The sequence below is a fragment of the Pseudonaja textilis genome, chromosome 15, assembly GCF_049901715.1.
Source record: "Pseudonaja textilis isolate UNSWEBS1 chromosome 15, rPseTex1.2, whole genome shotgun sequence".
Taxonomy (NCBI): domain Eukaryota; kingdom Metazoa; phylum Chordata; class Lepidosauria; order Squamata; family Elapidae; genus Pseudonaja; species Pseudonaja textilis.
The window spans coordinates 41,514-58,176 of record NC_142004.1 but is presented as its reverse complement, the minus strand read 5'-3'; the positions used below and the strand labels follow the sequence as shown (position 1 = coordinate 58,176).

General features: G+C 54.1%; 1 protein-coding gene across 6 annotated transcripts in view; it reads right to left on the bottom strand.

Annotated features, from left to right (window-relative positions):
* TTC28 (tetratricopeptide repeat domain 28) overlaps nucleotides 1–16,528 on the bottom strand; it is a 32,630-nt gene extending 16,102 nt beyond the window's left edge. For 2 of the 6 annotated variants that reach the window (XM_087912924.1, XM_087912926.1), the window contains exons 1-2: nucleotides 16,385–16,528; nucleotides 14,629–14,907 (exon numbers count right to left, since the gene is read on the bottom strand). In XM_087912924.1, the coding sequence (XP_087769050.1) occupies nucleotides 14,629–14,907; nucleotides 16,385–16,480 (375 nt within the window). In that variant the 5' untranslated portion in view covers nucleotides 16,481–16,528. Of the gene's footprint in view, nucleotides 1–7,036; nucleotides 7,402–14,628; nucleotides 14,908–16,384 lie in introns of those variants that run through there. The other 4 variants (XM_026719483.2, XM_026719485.2, XM_087912928.1 and 1 more) reach the window with 3 other exon arrangements.
* Between the last annotated feature and the right edge of the window lie 135 nt (nucleotides 16,529–16,663).

Here is a 16,663-nt window from a genome sequence, read left to right as displayed (position 1 = left end):
GCCCCTGGGAAGAGACTCTCGCCCTTGTGCCAGCACGATCGAGGCCCCATGCCTTGGGGCTCCACCTTTGTCCTAGAGACCACCCGTGCTTCTCATCCAGGCTGGATGCTTTGATGCCAGGGAGGTCAAGGGAAGTCTACCAGCCCCCTCTCCCCTCCGGGCAACTCTTGGGTCCAAAGCCCCTGGGACTCCTGGGAGGCTTCCAAAAGAATCTTTTCGTCTGCTTATGGGGAATGGTGAGTTCTAGATGGCATCCCCCATGCCGGCAAGAAGACATTTGATGGGAGAGGACTGGCAGACTGCCAAGTTGTTTAACTACCATCATGCTGAAGTGCCAAGACAAGCTAAACAAATAAATGGATGTAGAAAATTCACAAGAGAGAAATGTGCAAATTGCTGCTTGCAGCCGCCCAAAGAAGCTTAACTCCACTCAGTGTACAGGGGGCATAGCTGACAGAAAGGGTTGTAAGGCTGGCTGGTAAGAGCAGAAACTCTCCAGCACAGATATTGCCCAGTCACTGCAGCTTGCTGCTGTCCCAAGAAGGCACCTGGCTGAGGAGAGGCAGACCAACCAACCTGAGGGCAGGAAGGGAGCCCAAACTCGTGCCTGGGGCAGAAGTCCTGCTTCCATCTCAGACAAATAGCTACCTGACCTTCATGAATGTGGAGCCTTGCAACTCCGGGGCTGGCTTTCCACTGCATAATCGTTCCCACCGCCAGAAAGCTTGGATCTGTCTCTGCAAAGCTTCCAGCCACAAGATTTGTCCTGCTTTCAGGCACTGAGGAGAATCAATTCACAGCCCCTCAAAGGTTGGTCTGACAAGGGTTGGCAGGTTCTAGTCCTGCTTTAGCCATGAAATCTGGCCCGGTGACTTTGTCCCAGTCCCTCTCTCTCTGCCCACCCCACCTCACAGGGTGGTTGTTGTGGAGGAAGTAAGAGGAGCAAGGAGCACTAGATATGCTTGACACCTTGAGTTATTTATATTTATTTATAATAAAGGCAGAATAAAAGTAAAACTAATGGGACAATGTAGCACAAAGGAACCTTCGCTGTATGAACAAGCAACCTCTGCTGGGCTCCACAGAGGCTATGGGAAAAGAGAGTTTTTACTGGATTCAGCTACAAGTAATTAAATTTATTCCAAGAGCTCTGATCTATAAAAGGAACTACCATAGCAATTACTAGGGCTTCCATTATGCTGGCAAGTCTGGCAGCTGCATCTGATGTCAGTTTAAAGGAACGCTGCTTATTCTCCCAGGGAAATTACAATAACTCAGCCTTTCTTTACCAAAAGCTGGTCCCCACACTGTAGCCAGAACCCTCCTCCACCAGGCCAATCGCCTCATCCTAGGCCTTCGCTCTCCACACCCAGCAGTTCACTCCTTTCCCAGCACCAAAACCCAAGGCTGCACTCTGACCATACGAGCTACCTGCACACGTGGACACGCACACACCCAGCATAGGGGAAAGCAGCAGATGAGCCCACAATTTGGCAGAGCCACAGACACACTTACACTCAGCTCCGGAACACAAGTGTATTTGATCAGTACCCACCTAGAAACACTAGTGTAATTTCTGCAGCTGCACCCTCTGACAAGCTGGGCCAAAGAGGTTAAACACGGAATTGTGGCATCCTTTTCACCCCACATCCCCATCCCAAGGAATAATCACCTCAACTGTCATCCCCAGAAAGCAAAGGAGAAGACCACAAGGGGCTGGATGCCGCCACTTCTTCTTTTTCAAAGCGCAGTGTGTCCTCCCAGCGGGGCAGTCCAAGCTTTGCAAGCAAGGTCAGGTCAGCCAGGGCTGCAGGTACCAGTGTCTGTTTTGCCTACCTTCCCAGACTGAGCAAAATGCCAAGGAGCTGCACAGTTCTGTTCTCTGGCTAAACATTTCAGAAAACCGGGCCAGCTCCAAGCAGGAAGGGAGTCTTTCTTTCCTGGGAGGAATCCTTCTGCAGCTTCTGAGCTGGCCTTCCTTGTGCTCCTATAAGGTAGCAGGCAGAAGCTTTGACTGATGCAGTACTGGGGACTTGCAAGAAGGAACAGGCATGCTTGGCTAGCTGACAATGGGTGTCTCCAGGGGGCATCCAGCAAAAGATGCAGAGCTGGGGAAGACGGTACCAGTGACCCGGGTGAGTGGAGTTCTTCATCGGGAGCCTGCACCTCTCCTCCTGAACAGCTCAGAAGTCAGGCCCCGCCAGCACCGTGACTTAAGGGACAGAAGGCAGGCGCTTCTTCCCTCTCCTGAGGTAGGCCTGCCAACATCCCCCCCAGGGCTGACGCCAGGTCTCCAGTCAGAACAGCATCCTGCCTTCCAGCCATGCAACTGACCCTTGGCACCTCTCGGGGGCCACCCGCTTGGATTGTCCAAGCCACACTGCCCAGGGTTGTTCCCACACTGGTTCCCGAGAGACAGGGCCATCAGGCCGCAGTGGGCGGCAGAGCAGTCTCCTTGGGCCGAGTGGCTACGAAGGGCTCCTACCCAAACCCACGTCCTCTCTTCTGGCAGCTCCTTCCAACTCTAGGGACAGCCCTTCTCTTCCCCTCTGAAGGCGCATGCATTCCAAGGAAACTAAACCACCCAGGCACTTCGGACCTCTAGGAGGGAAACCACCGCAAAATTCTGAGCCCTGGAGACGATTCCCCCTCCTTAGTGCATGCAGATCGTTCAGTGGGACACTGTGGAGGAAAGTATGTCAGGTTTGGAGCAAAGCTCCTGAAGCAACCCTGCAAGGGGTGGAAAAGGAAACACTGAGAAGGCCGGAACACAAGCCTGGCTGCACAGGGCTGCCAGGTTTTCTGCTGCTCGTCAAGACGACTCCTCTCAAGACTCAGGACGGCTTCCAGCCCTGGTCTTTCTGTCTGCAAATATAAGAACAATTGTTTCCAAATTGAAGGACGTCAACAGGAAAAGGTCATCACCGTCCCATAGGAAGGATGGGAAATGTTGATGGAAAGGCTTCCATCGTAGGGTCACTTCCTCGTTTCCACTCTGGGGCCACAGCAGGTTCTCTTCTGCATCTGAGCCATCAGATGAATGTCATGGGGACATGAAATGATCGTAGCCCCCGGAGTCATTCAAATTGGCTCAGAAGATGGAAGCGGGGAGTCCAATTTTGCCACTTCTGTCTTGGAAGATCAGTAGCTGCTTCTCAGTGTAGCGTTAAAGGCCCATTTTGTTATGCTGCAATGAGGAAAGGTCTCCCTCTTTCACGGGGGGAAGGAGGGCACAGCCACTCATGTCAGCAGCGTTGCAAACGTGTACAAAAATCAAGAAAGCACAACAAAGAATGTTCTTTCTGCACCAACTCAGAAAGCTCTGAGACTGCCCAAGGAGCTGTTGATCCAGTTCTACAGAGGAATTATTGAGTCTGTCATCTGCACCTCTATAACTGTCTGGTTTGGCTCTGCAACCCAACAGGACAGATACAGACTCCAGAGAGCAATAAGGACTGCGGAAGAAACAATTGCTACCCACCTGCCTTCCATGGAGGACCTATATCCTGCACAAGTCAAAAAGAGAGCTGCGAAAATACCTACAGACCGCTCACATCCCCGACATAAACTGCTTCAGCTCCTTCCCTCAAAACGACGCTATAGAGCACTGCACACCAGAACAACTGACACAAGGACAGTTTTTCCCCGAAAGCCATCACTCTGCTAAACAAATAATTCCCTCAACACTGTCCAACTATTTACAAAGTCTGCACTACTATTACTGTTAACCTTCTCATCATTCCTTATCACCCATCCCCTCCCACTTGTGACTGTATGACTGTAACTTTGTCACTTGTATCCTTATATGGACTCTTTCCTAGTATGATTTGATTGCTTATTGTACCCTATGACTATCATTAAGTGTTGTACTTTATGATTCTTGGTGAATGTATCTTTTCTTTTATGTATACTGAGAGCATTTGCACCAAGACAAATTCCTTGTGTGTCCAACCACACCTGGCCAATAAAGAGATTCTATTCTGTTCTGTTCTAATTGGTGATGGGAGAAACAAGAGCTTGGAAGTATCAGATGTCTTAGGCCTTCTTATTTACTGACTCAGAATGCCTTTGCAGAGACTGTCCCATTGCTCTAAACAAGGGGTATCAAACTCGATTTCATTGGGGGCTGCATCAGGGTTGTGTTTGACTCGTGTGGGCCAGGTGTGTGTGGCCAGAGTGTGTGTGGCCAGCTTGACGTCACTCATGCTGTGGGGGGCAGGGTGCCTGTGTGGCCCAAGCGCTCTGCTAGCGAACAGGCTCCTGAGCTCCATTTTCGGCTGCGACGGCCTCCTGCAACCCTCTGCCAGGGAAAAGGAGCTCAGGGGGGTTGGGGTGCTCTGCGTGGCCCTTGCAAACTCCTGGCAGCTAAAAAGACCAAAGGAGTATTTTCTCTGAGATGCGGCTAGAGACTTATGATTTGAATGGGGGTGGATTTGTTGGGAGTCCTGCCAACTCCATCTTCAGTTGGGCCAGCCTCCTGAAACCCTTTGCTAGCAAAAATGGAGCTTGGGGGACGCGCACGGCCCTCGTGAGCTCCAATTTTGGCTGGGCTGGCCTCCTGCAACTCTGCCAGGGAAAAGGAGCTCGGGAGGGATGCAGAGGCACCACGGGCTGATCCTTTGCTGTTTTCAGGGCAGCCTGGCAGCCCAGATCTAAGCACCCCATGGGCCGGATCCGCCCCCCCAGCCTTAACTTTGACATCCCCACTCTAAACCCCTGCACTTGTCTGCTTTGAAAAAACGGAGCTTTTGAGCTAAATTCAGCATCCCAAAAGCAAAACTCTCCACCTCAGCTTGCCCTGACTCTCAAAAGATCCTCTCCCACCAGAATCCTGACCTGACACTCAGCTGGCATCCCTGCCTGGCGCAGCCTTTCAAGAGAGATGCCAGGACGATGTTCTTGGAAAAAGGGAGGCCACACAGGCTTCTTCAGACTCGGGGCTCGGGAAGAGGGAAAGCCACAGCTAGACACTTTGCTCTAAGTGAAGCTGAGCGTGATCGGCCACAAAATGTCTTGCCAGGCAGACTATAAGCTACAAATCAGTTGGGCTAATTGAACCTGGCTTTGAAAAACAAATGCTGAGCTGAGAAAGAGCCTCCTCCCCTGCTCCTACTTGCTGCTTGACCCAAAATTTAAGCTGCAGGATACGAACACGGAGGTTCCTGCTCCCCTTCCTCAATCTGCGCTTCTTAGTGACCAATGGAGGAGTGGGGGTGGGGCTTGCCAGGAGGCAGCACCATGGAGGAGGAAGGAGCATAAAGCAGGAGCCATGGGAGCACACTCCCCCACGCTCTGAGGACACCTCTCTTCTTTCAAAAACGGGAAACATCCCCCCTAGCGAGGCAGTGTCAAGATGCTTTGCTTCCTGCCTCCCAAACACCAACAAGAAGGTCAGGAAGGAGAAGGATCTAATCTCCCCAGTCAAAAGCAAGCAGAAGCCAAGTCGGGAGCAGCAGCAAAAGGGCAGCTAGGGATGCTCCCATAGATTTCATCTCTGGTTTTCTGGTGGTTAATTACTGGCAAAGTGCCAGTCACAAACATTTCCACCAGAGTCTCACACATCACACAGGCCCCTCTTTCACCAACAGAAGCCCAGCAACAGCCAACCTCCTGCCCAATGCCCACTCACAGCATGGACTTTGGGTGGCCGAGAAGTGTTACAGCCACGAGACCACACCCGGAATCAGCTTGTCATCAGCACCTGTAAAACAGGCACCTTGGACACCAATCTTTTGAGAATGCCGGATGGACTTCTTATGGGAGCCACAGATCAGAGAGTGTGAGATGCCCCATCAAAAGTGAAACTGCTCCACCCAAGGCACCTCATATGAGTACTTGGGGGGAGGGGCTCCATCCGGTGGTGTGAGACAATGCAAGTCACCTTCATCCCTCCAAGAACAGTCAGCTTCCAGGCCCTAGGGAATTGCACCCAGCCACGCAGGTCGGCTTACACCTGGGCATTACAGGATGGTCTCCTGAATGTTTCCTGAAGTCTGGTTCCAACACAAAGAGTAATTCACTATTTTCCTCTTATGCACACAGAAAACACAAAATTAATAAGGCAAACATGTCAAAGGCCAGAGCTAACCACCCAGAGAGTTTCAAAGGTGTTTTTTCAAAAGGCAACTGAACTGTTTTGTTCCTTGAGGAGGAAGAAGAAAACTGTGCTACCTATGCAAAAATGGAGGGGGGGCGGTATACAGCATGTGCATATGCGTGTTATGTATGGGTACTTTATTTTGAGAGTAAGGTAACAGAATTTCATTTTTAATGTGTGCCAGTGTGCTCACAGCAGAAAATGATAATAAAGGGTATCCTAACCATAACTACTACTTCCTGAGGGGGGGGGGGGAAACAGTGCAGTTGCCTTTTGAAAAAGAAACCTTTGAGACGACTATGACCTGGATGACTGAGATCTCTACGGACATAAACCCAGAAAGAGCCAGAGCATGGCTCGCCCAAAGGGCACCCGGACCCTTCCACCTGCCTGCATGGGCCCCGCGGCGGCCGGCAACGGCTAAGCAGCCTGCCGAGCGGCTCAGGGAAGGTGGCCACGAAAGCAGAGCACCGGCTCGCCCTCCTCCGGCTCCGGGCAGGCCAGCGCACAGGACTTGCAGCTCGGCCGGCCGCCCTCCTTCCGCCGGCACCTGCGGCGCTTGTCCAGTTGCTTCCCCGGCCCAGCCAGCCGAGCCAAAGGGAAGCGCCTCCGATCGAACAAGACCTGGGCGGCCCCGGCGGAAAGCAAGGCGCCTCCCCCGAGCAGGAGGAGGATCCGAAGGCTGACAGCAGCACCGCTACCGGCCCAGAGCGCTGCTCTCCGTTGGCGAGCTGTGGCCCCGGCGGCGGAAACCGCAGGCGGGTAACAAAGGCGGCGCAGCCCAGACGCCGCAGAAGCCGCCCGGGAAGCAGGCGCGCCATCCGCGGCCGCCGGGGGATGCCCCGCCCGGTCTGCCGGCCCGGCCGTGGCGCTGGCAACAAAGCGGCCTTATAAGGCAAAGGCCCGGAGCCGCCGGGCGCGGAGGGGCGGCGGGCTCACCTTCTTCCGGGGCTGCCATTTCATCATATTTGTGGAGCGCGGGGCTCGGACATCAAGGCGCGGCGGGGACAGGCGCGCGCTCCCCAGGGCCGCCGTTCATGCCGCTGCCCGCTGCTCAGGGCAGCCGAGAGGGGCAGCGCCCCCGGCAGCAGCGCGCCCGCCGCCGCGCCCCTTCCCGGCCGCAGCCTGCTGCTGCTCCGTCGGCACGAGAGGCGGCGGCCGCGGTGAGGCGGCGCGCGGGAGCCCCGGCCGGGCGCCTGGCACGGTCGGTAGCCGGAGCGCGACCAGAGGGAGCTCCGCGGCTCCCCGCCGCCGCCGCCGCCGCCGCCTCTTGGCTCGGCCGCGCCTCCTCCCTCCGCCGCACTAATGACTTCCTCCCCCCCGCCCCCCGTCGTCCAGGCAAACAGCCTGTTTCGGCCCCGCTCCGGAGCCGCCCGGCCCTAGCGCCCGCCGCTCCCCGGCCCGCAGCGTGGCGAGAGCAGGGGCGCTGCTGCTCTTGGTCCTCCGGGCAGGCTCCGCCGACGGCCGGCTGAAGCATCGGCCCACGGAGGCCATCCTCTCTGAGCCGCCGTGCGCGGATCTACCCAAAGCCACTACGGGGCAGAAAGCTCCGGTCCGGCAAGGCTCCCCTTGCCGAGTACCTCCAGCCCCTGCCTCTGCAGCCTCTCTGAGCGGGCTTCTGGTCGGCAAGCAGTGGGGCCCCTTCTCTTGCCTGGTTCCAAGGCCTCTTAGCCTCGAGCTCAGCTCCTGAAGTTGCCCTGCCTTCTCCCCGAACCTTGCGCAGCCCACCTCCCTGGCCTTCCCTGGTGACCTTCCAGCCAAGAACTCACTTAGCTTCCAAACCCAGCTGAGGCCACCCAGACTGTGCCCAGGGCTATACCAGCTCTACCGGTGCAATTCCACGTGTCTGAGCATCTTTTTCTCCTGCCACAACTCTTTGGTTAGCAAGGCATAAAGTGACTTTTCCGGGACAGCAAATGGTCTCAGGATTAAAGTGTTTGACTGGCAGCAGAAAACAAAACAAAACAAAAACCACTTTGGCCTGTAATCCTGCTTTAGAACAAAGCCGGTTGGATGACCATCCCTTTCTCTCAGCCTTAGAAGAAGGCTGCAATGGCAACCCCTTGTCCATATAATTTGGAAGTAAGCTGGACTCAAAGGCAGGCACTCCCCAATGAGTTCTTGAGACAGCATTCCCCACAAACATCAACTAGGGGCAAATGAGCTTCAATGCTCCTACCAGAAAACCACCGGCAGCCCAACAGAAAACACAGGATGGGAGACTCTGAGATCCATCATCCCTCTGGAGCTTGCCCAAAGTCTAACTTACCCAGCCATCTAAGTGACAGATGTCACACACAGAGATTGGACTGAGTTCCCAAATAGCCAAGGCTGCTAAGCAATCGTTGGCTGGATTCATGGGAAATACATGGGGCCACAAGGCTAACCCAATGCAAAAGGGTGGTGAGGCAGGTCTTTCCCCCAGGATGGAAGAACATCTGACTTTCAAGTGTGGGCAAATCAAACACTGGATTTTAAGATCAACTCAAGGCTAATGGCACCAAGCGTACTCTTCTAGCCAGTGGTCACATGACTACTTCACAAACTGATATGCACATGCCTCCACCATCCATGTCTCCACCCCCACCCCCACAAATCAGAGATTCCCAGCATTCTTGATCAACTGTATGCCAAGAAGGGAGGGGCAGCACAACCGTCAGCCCCTTCCCACTTTCTCCATCTACTGGACTGAACACAACTCATCTAACACCTCAACAACCCACCTCTCTATGAGCACAGGCCAAAGCAGAGAGACCCAGTCACAGCTTCGAATTTTCTCTGCCCAAGAGAGAGGCAGAGCAAAGAACTGCACTTTTGCTGACAGCAGAACAGAAACCCCACAGGCAGGTCAAGGGAGGGGACTTTCACCTACTGTCGGTCTGCTGAAAAAGCTGCTGGTCCCGGACTCAGCCCCAAGGCAGCCATTTCCACCTTAGCCAGTTTTTCCCAGTAATAAAATAAAGCAAGCGGAGACTAGCCGCACCTGGACTTCCCCACCCAATTTAAACACTGTATTTGAGGCAGGGTAATGACACAGGCCCTCCTTTCTGGAATACAAAGAACTGCCTTTGCTCAAGATGCAATGCTAAGAAATACCAGCAGCGACCTGGCACATTCCCTGCCAGTCTTGAGGCCACCACAGCCTGGCTGGCACAAGGCACTGTGCAGGTTGTTCAAATTCCTGCCAGACAAAAGGCCCAAGGAACAAAGAAGCTTTGAGCACTGAGAGCATGTCCTTTTGCTTCTGAGTCACTGTAGATCCCCCAGCCTAAAGTGCAGCAAAATGAAGGGGTGTTGCCTAGGCTTCTTCCTGGGCCCAGACCTGCTGAAAGGAAGCCTTGTGAATCCTGCTGGTCTCCACCATTTTTACCCACCAACAACAGCCTGAAACAGTGACAAAGCCAGCAGTCCTGGAGATGAGTAGAGCAGAAAGCCAAACAGAGAGATTTGCATTCTCCACCTTTCCATCTTGTTGGCAAGCAACAGTTGGCAAGCTTTCAAAGCATTTCCACAATATTTTGGTGTATGCTGATTGTTTTAATTCCTTTCGGTCATCTTCTTTTTGATTTCCCAGAAAAGCAAAACAGTCTTATTAAACTTTCAGTTCATACTATTCATGACCAATTTTCTTCATGGAAGAGCAACCTAAGGCCTGATGGACATATTCTCCGGTTGGCTCTTGCGCAGTGTGTGTGTTGGGGAAGCAATCTCCTGGGTTGGGATCACCCCGGAGGGGCACCCTTCTGGGAGACGGAGGGTAGCGGGCACAGCCATTCGAGGCAGCAGTGATGCAGAACGCCAGGAGCCTGCCCAAGGTCTAGTTCTGTCCTTCAGGGTTCAGAGAGAGAGAGAGACTCTTGGGAGGCAAAGCAAGGCGTTTTTGCCAAGGCTCAGGTGTTCCTGGAGTGGTGAAGGAACCTGCCCTAGAACCACTGTGGGAAGCAGGTCAGTCTTTGGAAAGTACAGAAAAATCTTGCGCAGGTCAACAAAGAAGCTGTACAGCAGAGCCAGAACTTTACTGAATTAAGATGCCCTCCCCCCACCAAAAAACAAAAAAACAAAAAACTACCACTGCTTCCTCTGGATTCTTCTGTTCTCCTGCAAGGCTCTCTCCAGCAGTATTAACAACACTTGACAATTTAAACTCACGGTCATCTTCCTGGGGCCAGCAAGTTTCCCTGAAGACTCTTTCTCTAATAGCCCCAATGTGCAACCTTGACCTTTGGCCTCAATGGGGCACATCAGGACAGGTGGTAATGCAATGCTTTGTGGGCTGCTTTGTGGGCCTCAACCAATCCAGCACCCTCTTCCCCATGAGTCCAGCTCAAAGAACAGGCAAAGCCTTCAAGGCCACAGAGCCTTCTCCTTCAACGAGTACTACTGCTAGCATTTCTCGGGACTGCCAGCAGGGCAGCTGCAGTCTGGGAAGGCAACTGGCCAGCATTGGCAACGCTGGCAATCCGTTTCAGTCTGGACATGTCAGAATGACTTTGAAGTAAGCTGGCACCATAGAGGCATTCTGACTGCTCCAATCAAGCCTGAAAACCATCCGAAGCATTTCACACCGTCCCCTTCAGAAATCCGAAGATGCAGCCTCAGCCAACTTGTCCAGTCCATTCAGGACAGAAGCCGTGAATCACGATAGCTTGGCCAGTCCAGCTTCAGTGAATCAGCATGTGTGTGGGGGGGGGAATTACTGTTCTGTGGCCAGAGTCATCTTGGCCATCTCCATTTCAGCAAGTGCATTCAGCTCTTGGGGGCTTTCCACAAACTACCTGCTAGTCAGAGGTTTCTGTGAAGAAGCTCTGGCAGGATTTGAACCCCAAAGCACCAACTCTTTCTTTCTAGTGCAGACCCAGAGACACCAAGGAATCTAAAAACCCACAAAAAAGCCCAAATATTCCTTTCCAAATAACATTCCAAACTGCTGGGCTGGAAGGGGCAGAAAGAGAACTACCCTGTCTTCCTTTGCTCCACACCCCATTATTTCTCTGGTTCTTCGACATGCAAGGCTCCCACAGGGACAGCAGGGTAGACTCCCAATGTTAGCAGGAGGCTGAATCCGATCATGGAGATTGTGCAGGAAGAACTCACTTCCCAACACAGAAAACCATGGTTTTATACAACAGGGAGATAGGAGGAGGAGGAGGAGGTAAGAAACCTGGGGGAAAGAGCATCAGTCTCCCCTGACTGTGTCCACAAGGATGTAGAGCTTTCTTGTGGTAGCCAAGATTATAAAACAGATCCATGGGGGAGACGGGGGGGCATTAATTCTATCTACCTAGATCCATTCCCCCCTCCCCGCCCCCAGGCCCAGCCTTCCCCTTTCTTATTTCTGTCCACACAGTCAGTACGTATCTGATCCAAGAAGCTGTCACTTCTTTCTTCGGCACCCATGTGCAAGCCATGAAAACATTATTCCTATTTCATTGCCAAAAATGTTTCTTTGGCACTTCAGGAAGAGAAGCTCCACCTGGCCCGGCCCACTGAGGACGCTTGCCTCAGCAGAACACCAGAGGGACCAAACCAGAGCTGCGGAGCTGACAAAGCAAGGGCAGGGGTACCTGGAAGACAACCTTCCTCCTCCTCTTCTTCCCCTCCCCTTTCCTGGAGGAAGCAGGATGGTTTTTGAACTGGGCAGCCAGGCCCTTTCTGGGGCAAAGCAACTCCCTTCTCAAAGCGCCCGTTGAACCTTTTGGGGGGCAGGCAAAGGGGAGGTCTTGTTCTCCTGGGCCATACACCCCCCCCCCAAAAAAAAAGCAGAGAAAGAAGCAAGGCATTTGGGGTTGTCAGGATATCGGAGGACCCCAGAGGGGCCAGCAAAGGCATATGGGATGGGGGTTCTGCTCCAATCAGGACACAGAGAAAGAGCCGAGAACACCGAGTGGGACCCCCGTTCTGTCTGAATAACACCATGTGCCCACAAAAGACATCTTCAGATCAGCTGGTATTGAAATTTTTTGCAGGGGTTCTGACGGCCTTTTGCCAAGGAAAGGCCAAAGTGCTTTGTCTCACCTGCAGCTCTTGACCACAATTCCTCTCCTTTTCCAGGGCCAGAAGCATTTTCAGCCCAAGGGAATGGAAACCCTGATCGTTTGGGGCTCCCAAATGGAGAAGGCAGAAGGCCACAGAGAGAGTCCGAGCCTTGTCCCCTCCTGGTTGGATGGTGGGTGGCTTTCATATGGTGGTGTCCCTAGTCATGGAGTTGCCTCCCTGGGGAGAGAAGCTCTCCAAGCACTGCGTTTGGCATCACCCTGAGATCTAACGGAGACTTTCGCACTTCTAGCACGACTTTTTACAACATTGTACAGCCCTCCTTTCCCCCAAGGAGCGTATGGCTGATGACCTGAGGATCCCCCATAGCCCTACAAAAGGCTGGGCAGAGGGGCAGCCCACCCTCAGAAGCAACTGCAAGCAACAAGAGCCAAAGAAGCCATCATCCCAGCGACTGGACAACTATCACTGCGGATTCTTCAACTACCAGCGTTGATGCTTTTCTCAAAAGATAAACTATTAATGCAGTCCGCTATTTAAACAACCTGGATCCTGGCCAACAGCTTCCAAAGAAAAATCTGTAGACCACAACAAGCATCCAGGAAGAGCAGAGCCTAAATAGGAGGCCTCCAAAACCATTCATTTTCTGTCTAGGCAACAGTGGTTACCATCATTCAGAAACTTTTTAAAGATTTCAGACGTGGAAGTATTCGGCATTCTGGAGAAAAATGGGAGGCCCCTCACTGGAAGGGATGCTCCTCCAGGCACTGGCCACCCTGGCTGCTTAGCCTCTTCATCCATACGTGGAGATCAAGGCTGAGACTCAGGTTGCCCTGGAAGGCATTTGTCCCAGGAGTCACGTCCACGTCTTCTGGCTGAGGCAGGAGAAGAAAACTGTTTTCCATGGAAAAGGAAGCTGGACGACCAACCAGCCTTAGTTGGAAAACTGCCCTCCCCCATCTGAGACCCCAGAAATCCAAACTGCAGAAGGAAATTGCAAGCCTCCTGCCCCCCACTCCAGTCCATGCAAAGGGGAAATGCTCAGATGCCTACAGGAAGGGAAGCACTCTTTGGCGTTGTTCGCCATTGGGAAGACATTTGGATGCTTCCACGGGTCTTGGTGAATGTGGTAACTCGGAAAGGAAGGGGAAATCTGATGAGCCTCCCTGCAAGGCACTTCCTGCCCTGCAGTCCATCAGCAACAAAAGAGGGCAAGGAGCAAAGATCTGTAGCAGCTGAAAATGTCTCCCCTGCACACTCAGGTGGAAGAAGAAGAAGAGAAAGTGACAGTGGAATCCAGTGGTGAACAAAACCCAAAGCTTCCTCTGCTCTCTCCACACATCACGGCTGATGCTCATAGTTCCTCTGGACTCTACTGAGCTAGAGAATTCCTATGCAGCTGGTTTATCGCCTCCCCAATGGGCTAAGCAGTGGCAAATTACAGGACATTATAATGGTAAAAGCAAGGCCCCCAAAATTCTGCAGAGGAGGAAGCTACAACTGGATATTCCCCCAGAAAACACCTCTTTTATGTCCTGGTTAAAGACCCCTTTCCCATTTTGTTTCTGGCTATCTCAAGAGTCAGGGATTTGCAGAAAATGGCTGTCTACACAGAACTGGATTCACATCCCAGAGACTTCCCAGGGCTGCCTGACAAAGTACGCATGAGCCAAATCTTTCCACCCATCCCTCCCACCACAACAGCTGTCTGTCTGTCTGTCTCTCTCTCTCTCTCTCTCTCTCTCTCTCAGCATTCCTCCCCCTTCCTCAGCTGGCTGTTCTTCCACTTTGCAGGAAGGAGGTGCACCGAATTGGGCAACATACATGAGCCAATCAACAAAATAACTGAGCTACGCAAGCCACGAAAGGGTGCCCAGGAAGGCAGAGGGACTCTGTTTCAAGCCACATCGGATTAAAAGCTTGCTATTCTCTGCTCTGCTCCTGATGGGCGTAGTGTGGCAAGGCTGCAATTAAAGGAAAACATGCACAATGGGGAAGCAGGATTCTAAGTTTGCTTCCAGCTCCATGGGCAGGGCTTACTGACACCACACACCTCCTGCTGGGAAGCCCCTTCTTGCCACAGCCGCTTTCTGGAGAGAGCGGGAAGCACATTTTCCCAAAGGCCCCTGCTCAGTAACACACGGACTCTGACACACAAACACACAGGCTCTGGGGTGAATCACAGCCATTCTGAGGGAGGCCTTCAGGGCAGTTCTGACAAGAGAGTTCGAAGGGAGGGTCAGCACCTGATCCCAGGAACTTCCCTGAGTTCTTCCAGAGATCGACTCAAAGGTCGTTTTGGTATCCAGATGGTGGGACAGAAGCTGGTTCAGGAACCTGGGGGTGTCCACCTCGAGGTAAAGAAGGCAAATCAACTGGGGTCGCAGATGGCTCTCCATGTGGGCTGCCCTGCTCCACCCTCAGGTTCCTGACCTTGGTAGGATGCTCCTGTCCCTCGAGCCGGAGTTGTGGGGGTCCCACCCTCTGTTCCTCACACACACACCTCCCTAGACAAGCTTAAGCGTGGACATGCCTACCTTTGGCCACTTGGGGTTCAGAAGCTGGGCCTTGTTGGCATCGTCCAGAGCTCTGTCGTACTGCTGGATCTTCATGTACGCTGCAGAGCGGTTGCTGTAGAGGATGCAGTTCTGGGGATCGACCCCCAAGGCTTCGCCATAGAGCAGGATGGCTCTATGATAGTCCCCTGCGTGGCAAGCCTGGTTGCTCTGTCGTACCTTCTCCACAAACTCAGCCTTGCTCAGGGCAGGCCCGCTGGACCCCTCATCCTCAAGGCTTTTTGACCCAAACAGAGTCATCTGGCAAGGGGAAAGGGGCATTCACTTAGAGACTGTGCTATTGGCAAACGCACAGAAGCCATGGGATGCTGCCTCTGCCCTGGAGCAGCCGTCTCCCTTTTGGGTTTCCCTTGGAGCTAACTTCTCCAAACGGGGCACTCGGAGTTATAAGCTGCCCACCACTAGACCAGAGTCCTTCAGGGAATCGCTCCCTCATGCCCCAAAGAGAGAAGCTTATTTCTTGACTTGAAAGCTCAGATCCGCCCCTCATTCTCTCTGTGTGGGAAGGTCTCTCACAGCAGGAAGAGAGCTGATCTCTCAGCCATCCAAGGCCTGAAGCCTACCCACCCCACACCCCCTAGGCAGTTCCCCTGGGTCTTTTCCCCTGGTGTTCCTTGGATGAAGGGAAAGCTGTAATATGGCTTTGTTCTCCTCCCTCTTTCTGCACAACGATCTTGGACAGGAGGAGCAACAACTTCCTGAGTGAAACTAGTAAGGTAACTAGGATGAAGAGAAGAAAAATTCCTTCTTTATCTTTTGTTGAATTTTTAATCCCTCCAGATTACATAGACAAAAGGGCTGATAGCGGGATTTCCTGGGAGAGCTGTTTAAGACAGGCTAGAGTAGCAATAAAACACTATCCGGAGAGCATCACCCCAGTTGTGAAATGACAACTCGATTTCACTCAGGGTTGAATAAGGTCATTTAGACTGAGCTCTTCAGCTCTGCAAGCTTCCACCTCCTCATCACACCTTGGGAGAAAAGAGCGTTTCCTCAATCAATTCAGCACTGGGGCTCCCCAAATATGAGTTGGAAGGAAAATATATCTGTTGCACGGGGGCTTCTGTGGCAACAAGCTCCCCAAGGGCCAGGCGGCCCTCCAAGCGACCTGAAGTCGGGCAGGGAGCAGGTTCTGCAAGAGAGGCCGCTGAGGCTGCTCCTCGGCAAGCGGGTGGGCGAGGCGGCGCTGCTTCTGCAGCCAAAGGGGACGTTTCAGGCCTTCCAGAGCCCACCGAGACAGTGGGCGGGACAGCCTTGCTTACCCAGGATTTGGGCACAGCGAAGGGGGCAGAGGGATCGAGGGCAGCCCGCCGCCCCTCGGAGCCCAACGCCCTCGGCTCCAAGCAGCCGCGGCCGAGAAAGGCCGATGCGGGGTCCGGCCGAAGCGGCTGCATGCGGCAGCTCTCCGCGCCCGCCCCCGGGGCCTTCTTGGCGGACAAGCCTTTCCTCCTTCGGGCAGACTTCGCACCTGGCTGCGCAAACCAACCGGCCAAGTCAAGCCGACTAGGGGACGCCGCCGCCGGGAAGCGCCGCCAGACCCCGGCGCCTTCCCCGCTCGCGGGCCTCCGGCTCCAGCTTTCGGGGGTCGCCGCCGCGCTGCCTGCCTTCTTGCCTGGCCGCGCCAGAAGGGGGGCCGAGCTGCCGGTGCCCGCGGGCCGGATCTCGCGCGCCCTGTTCGGGGCGAGCAGCCCTAGGCCGGTCCCGCGCCGCGGCTCACCCGGGCGAGTGGCGGCTCTCCCGAGCCTGCTGCTTCTCCAACGCCGCCTCCACCTCGCCGCCGCCACGCGCTGCGAGCCGCCTCCTGCCGCTGCATGGCCCTCAGCGCCGCCGGCCCCCAGCCGACCCCCGCGCCATTTTCGGGTCGGGCCGCCGCTTGGAGGGGGAGCCGCCTTGCGCCGCGCAGGATAGCCAGGCAGGACCACCCCCGCCCCGCCCCCTCCCTCCCTCCCAACTCCTGGCGGAGTTTTCCCCAAGTTGAAGGGAGCCCTCCCAGCTC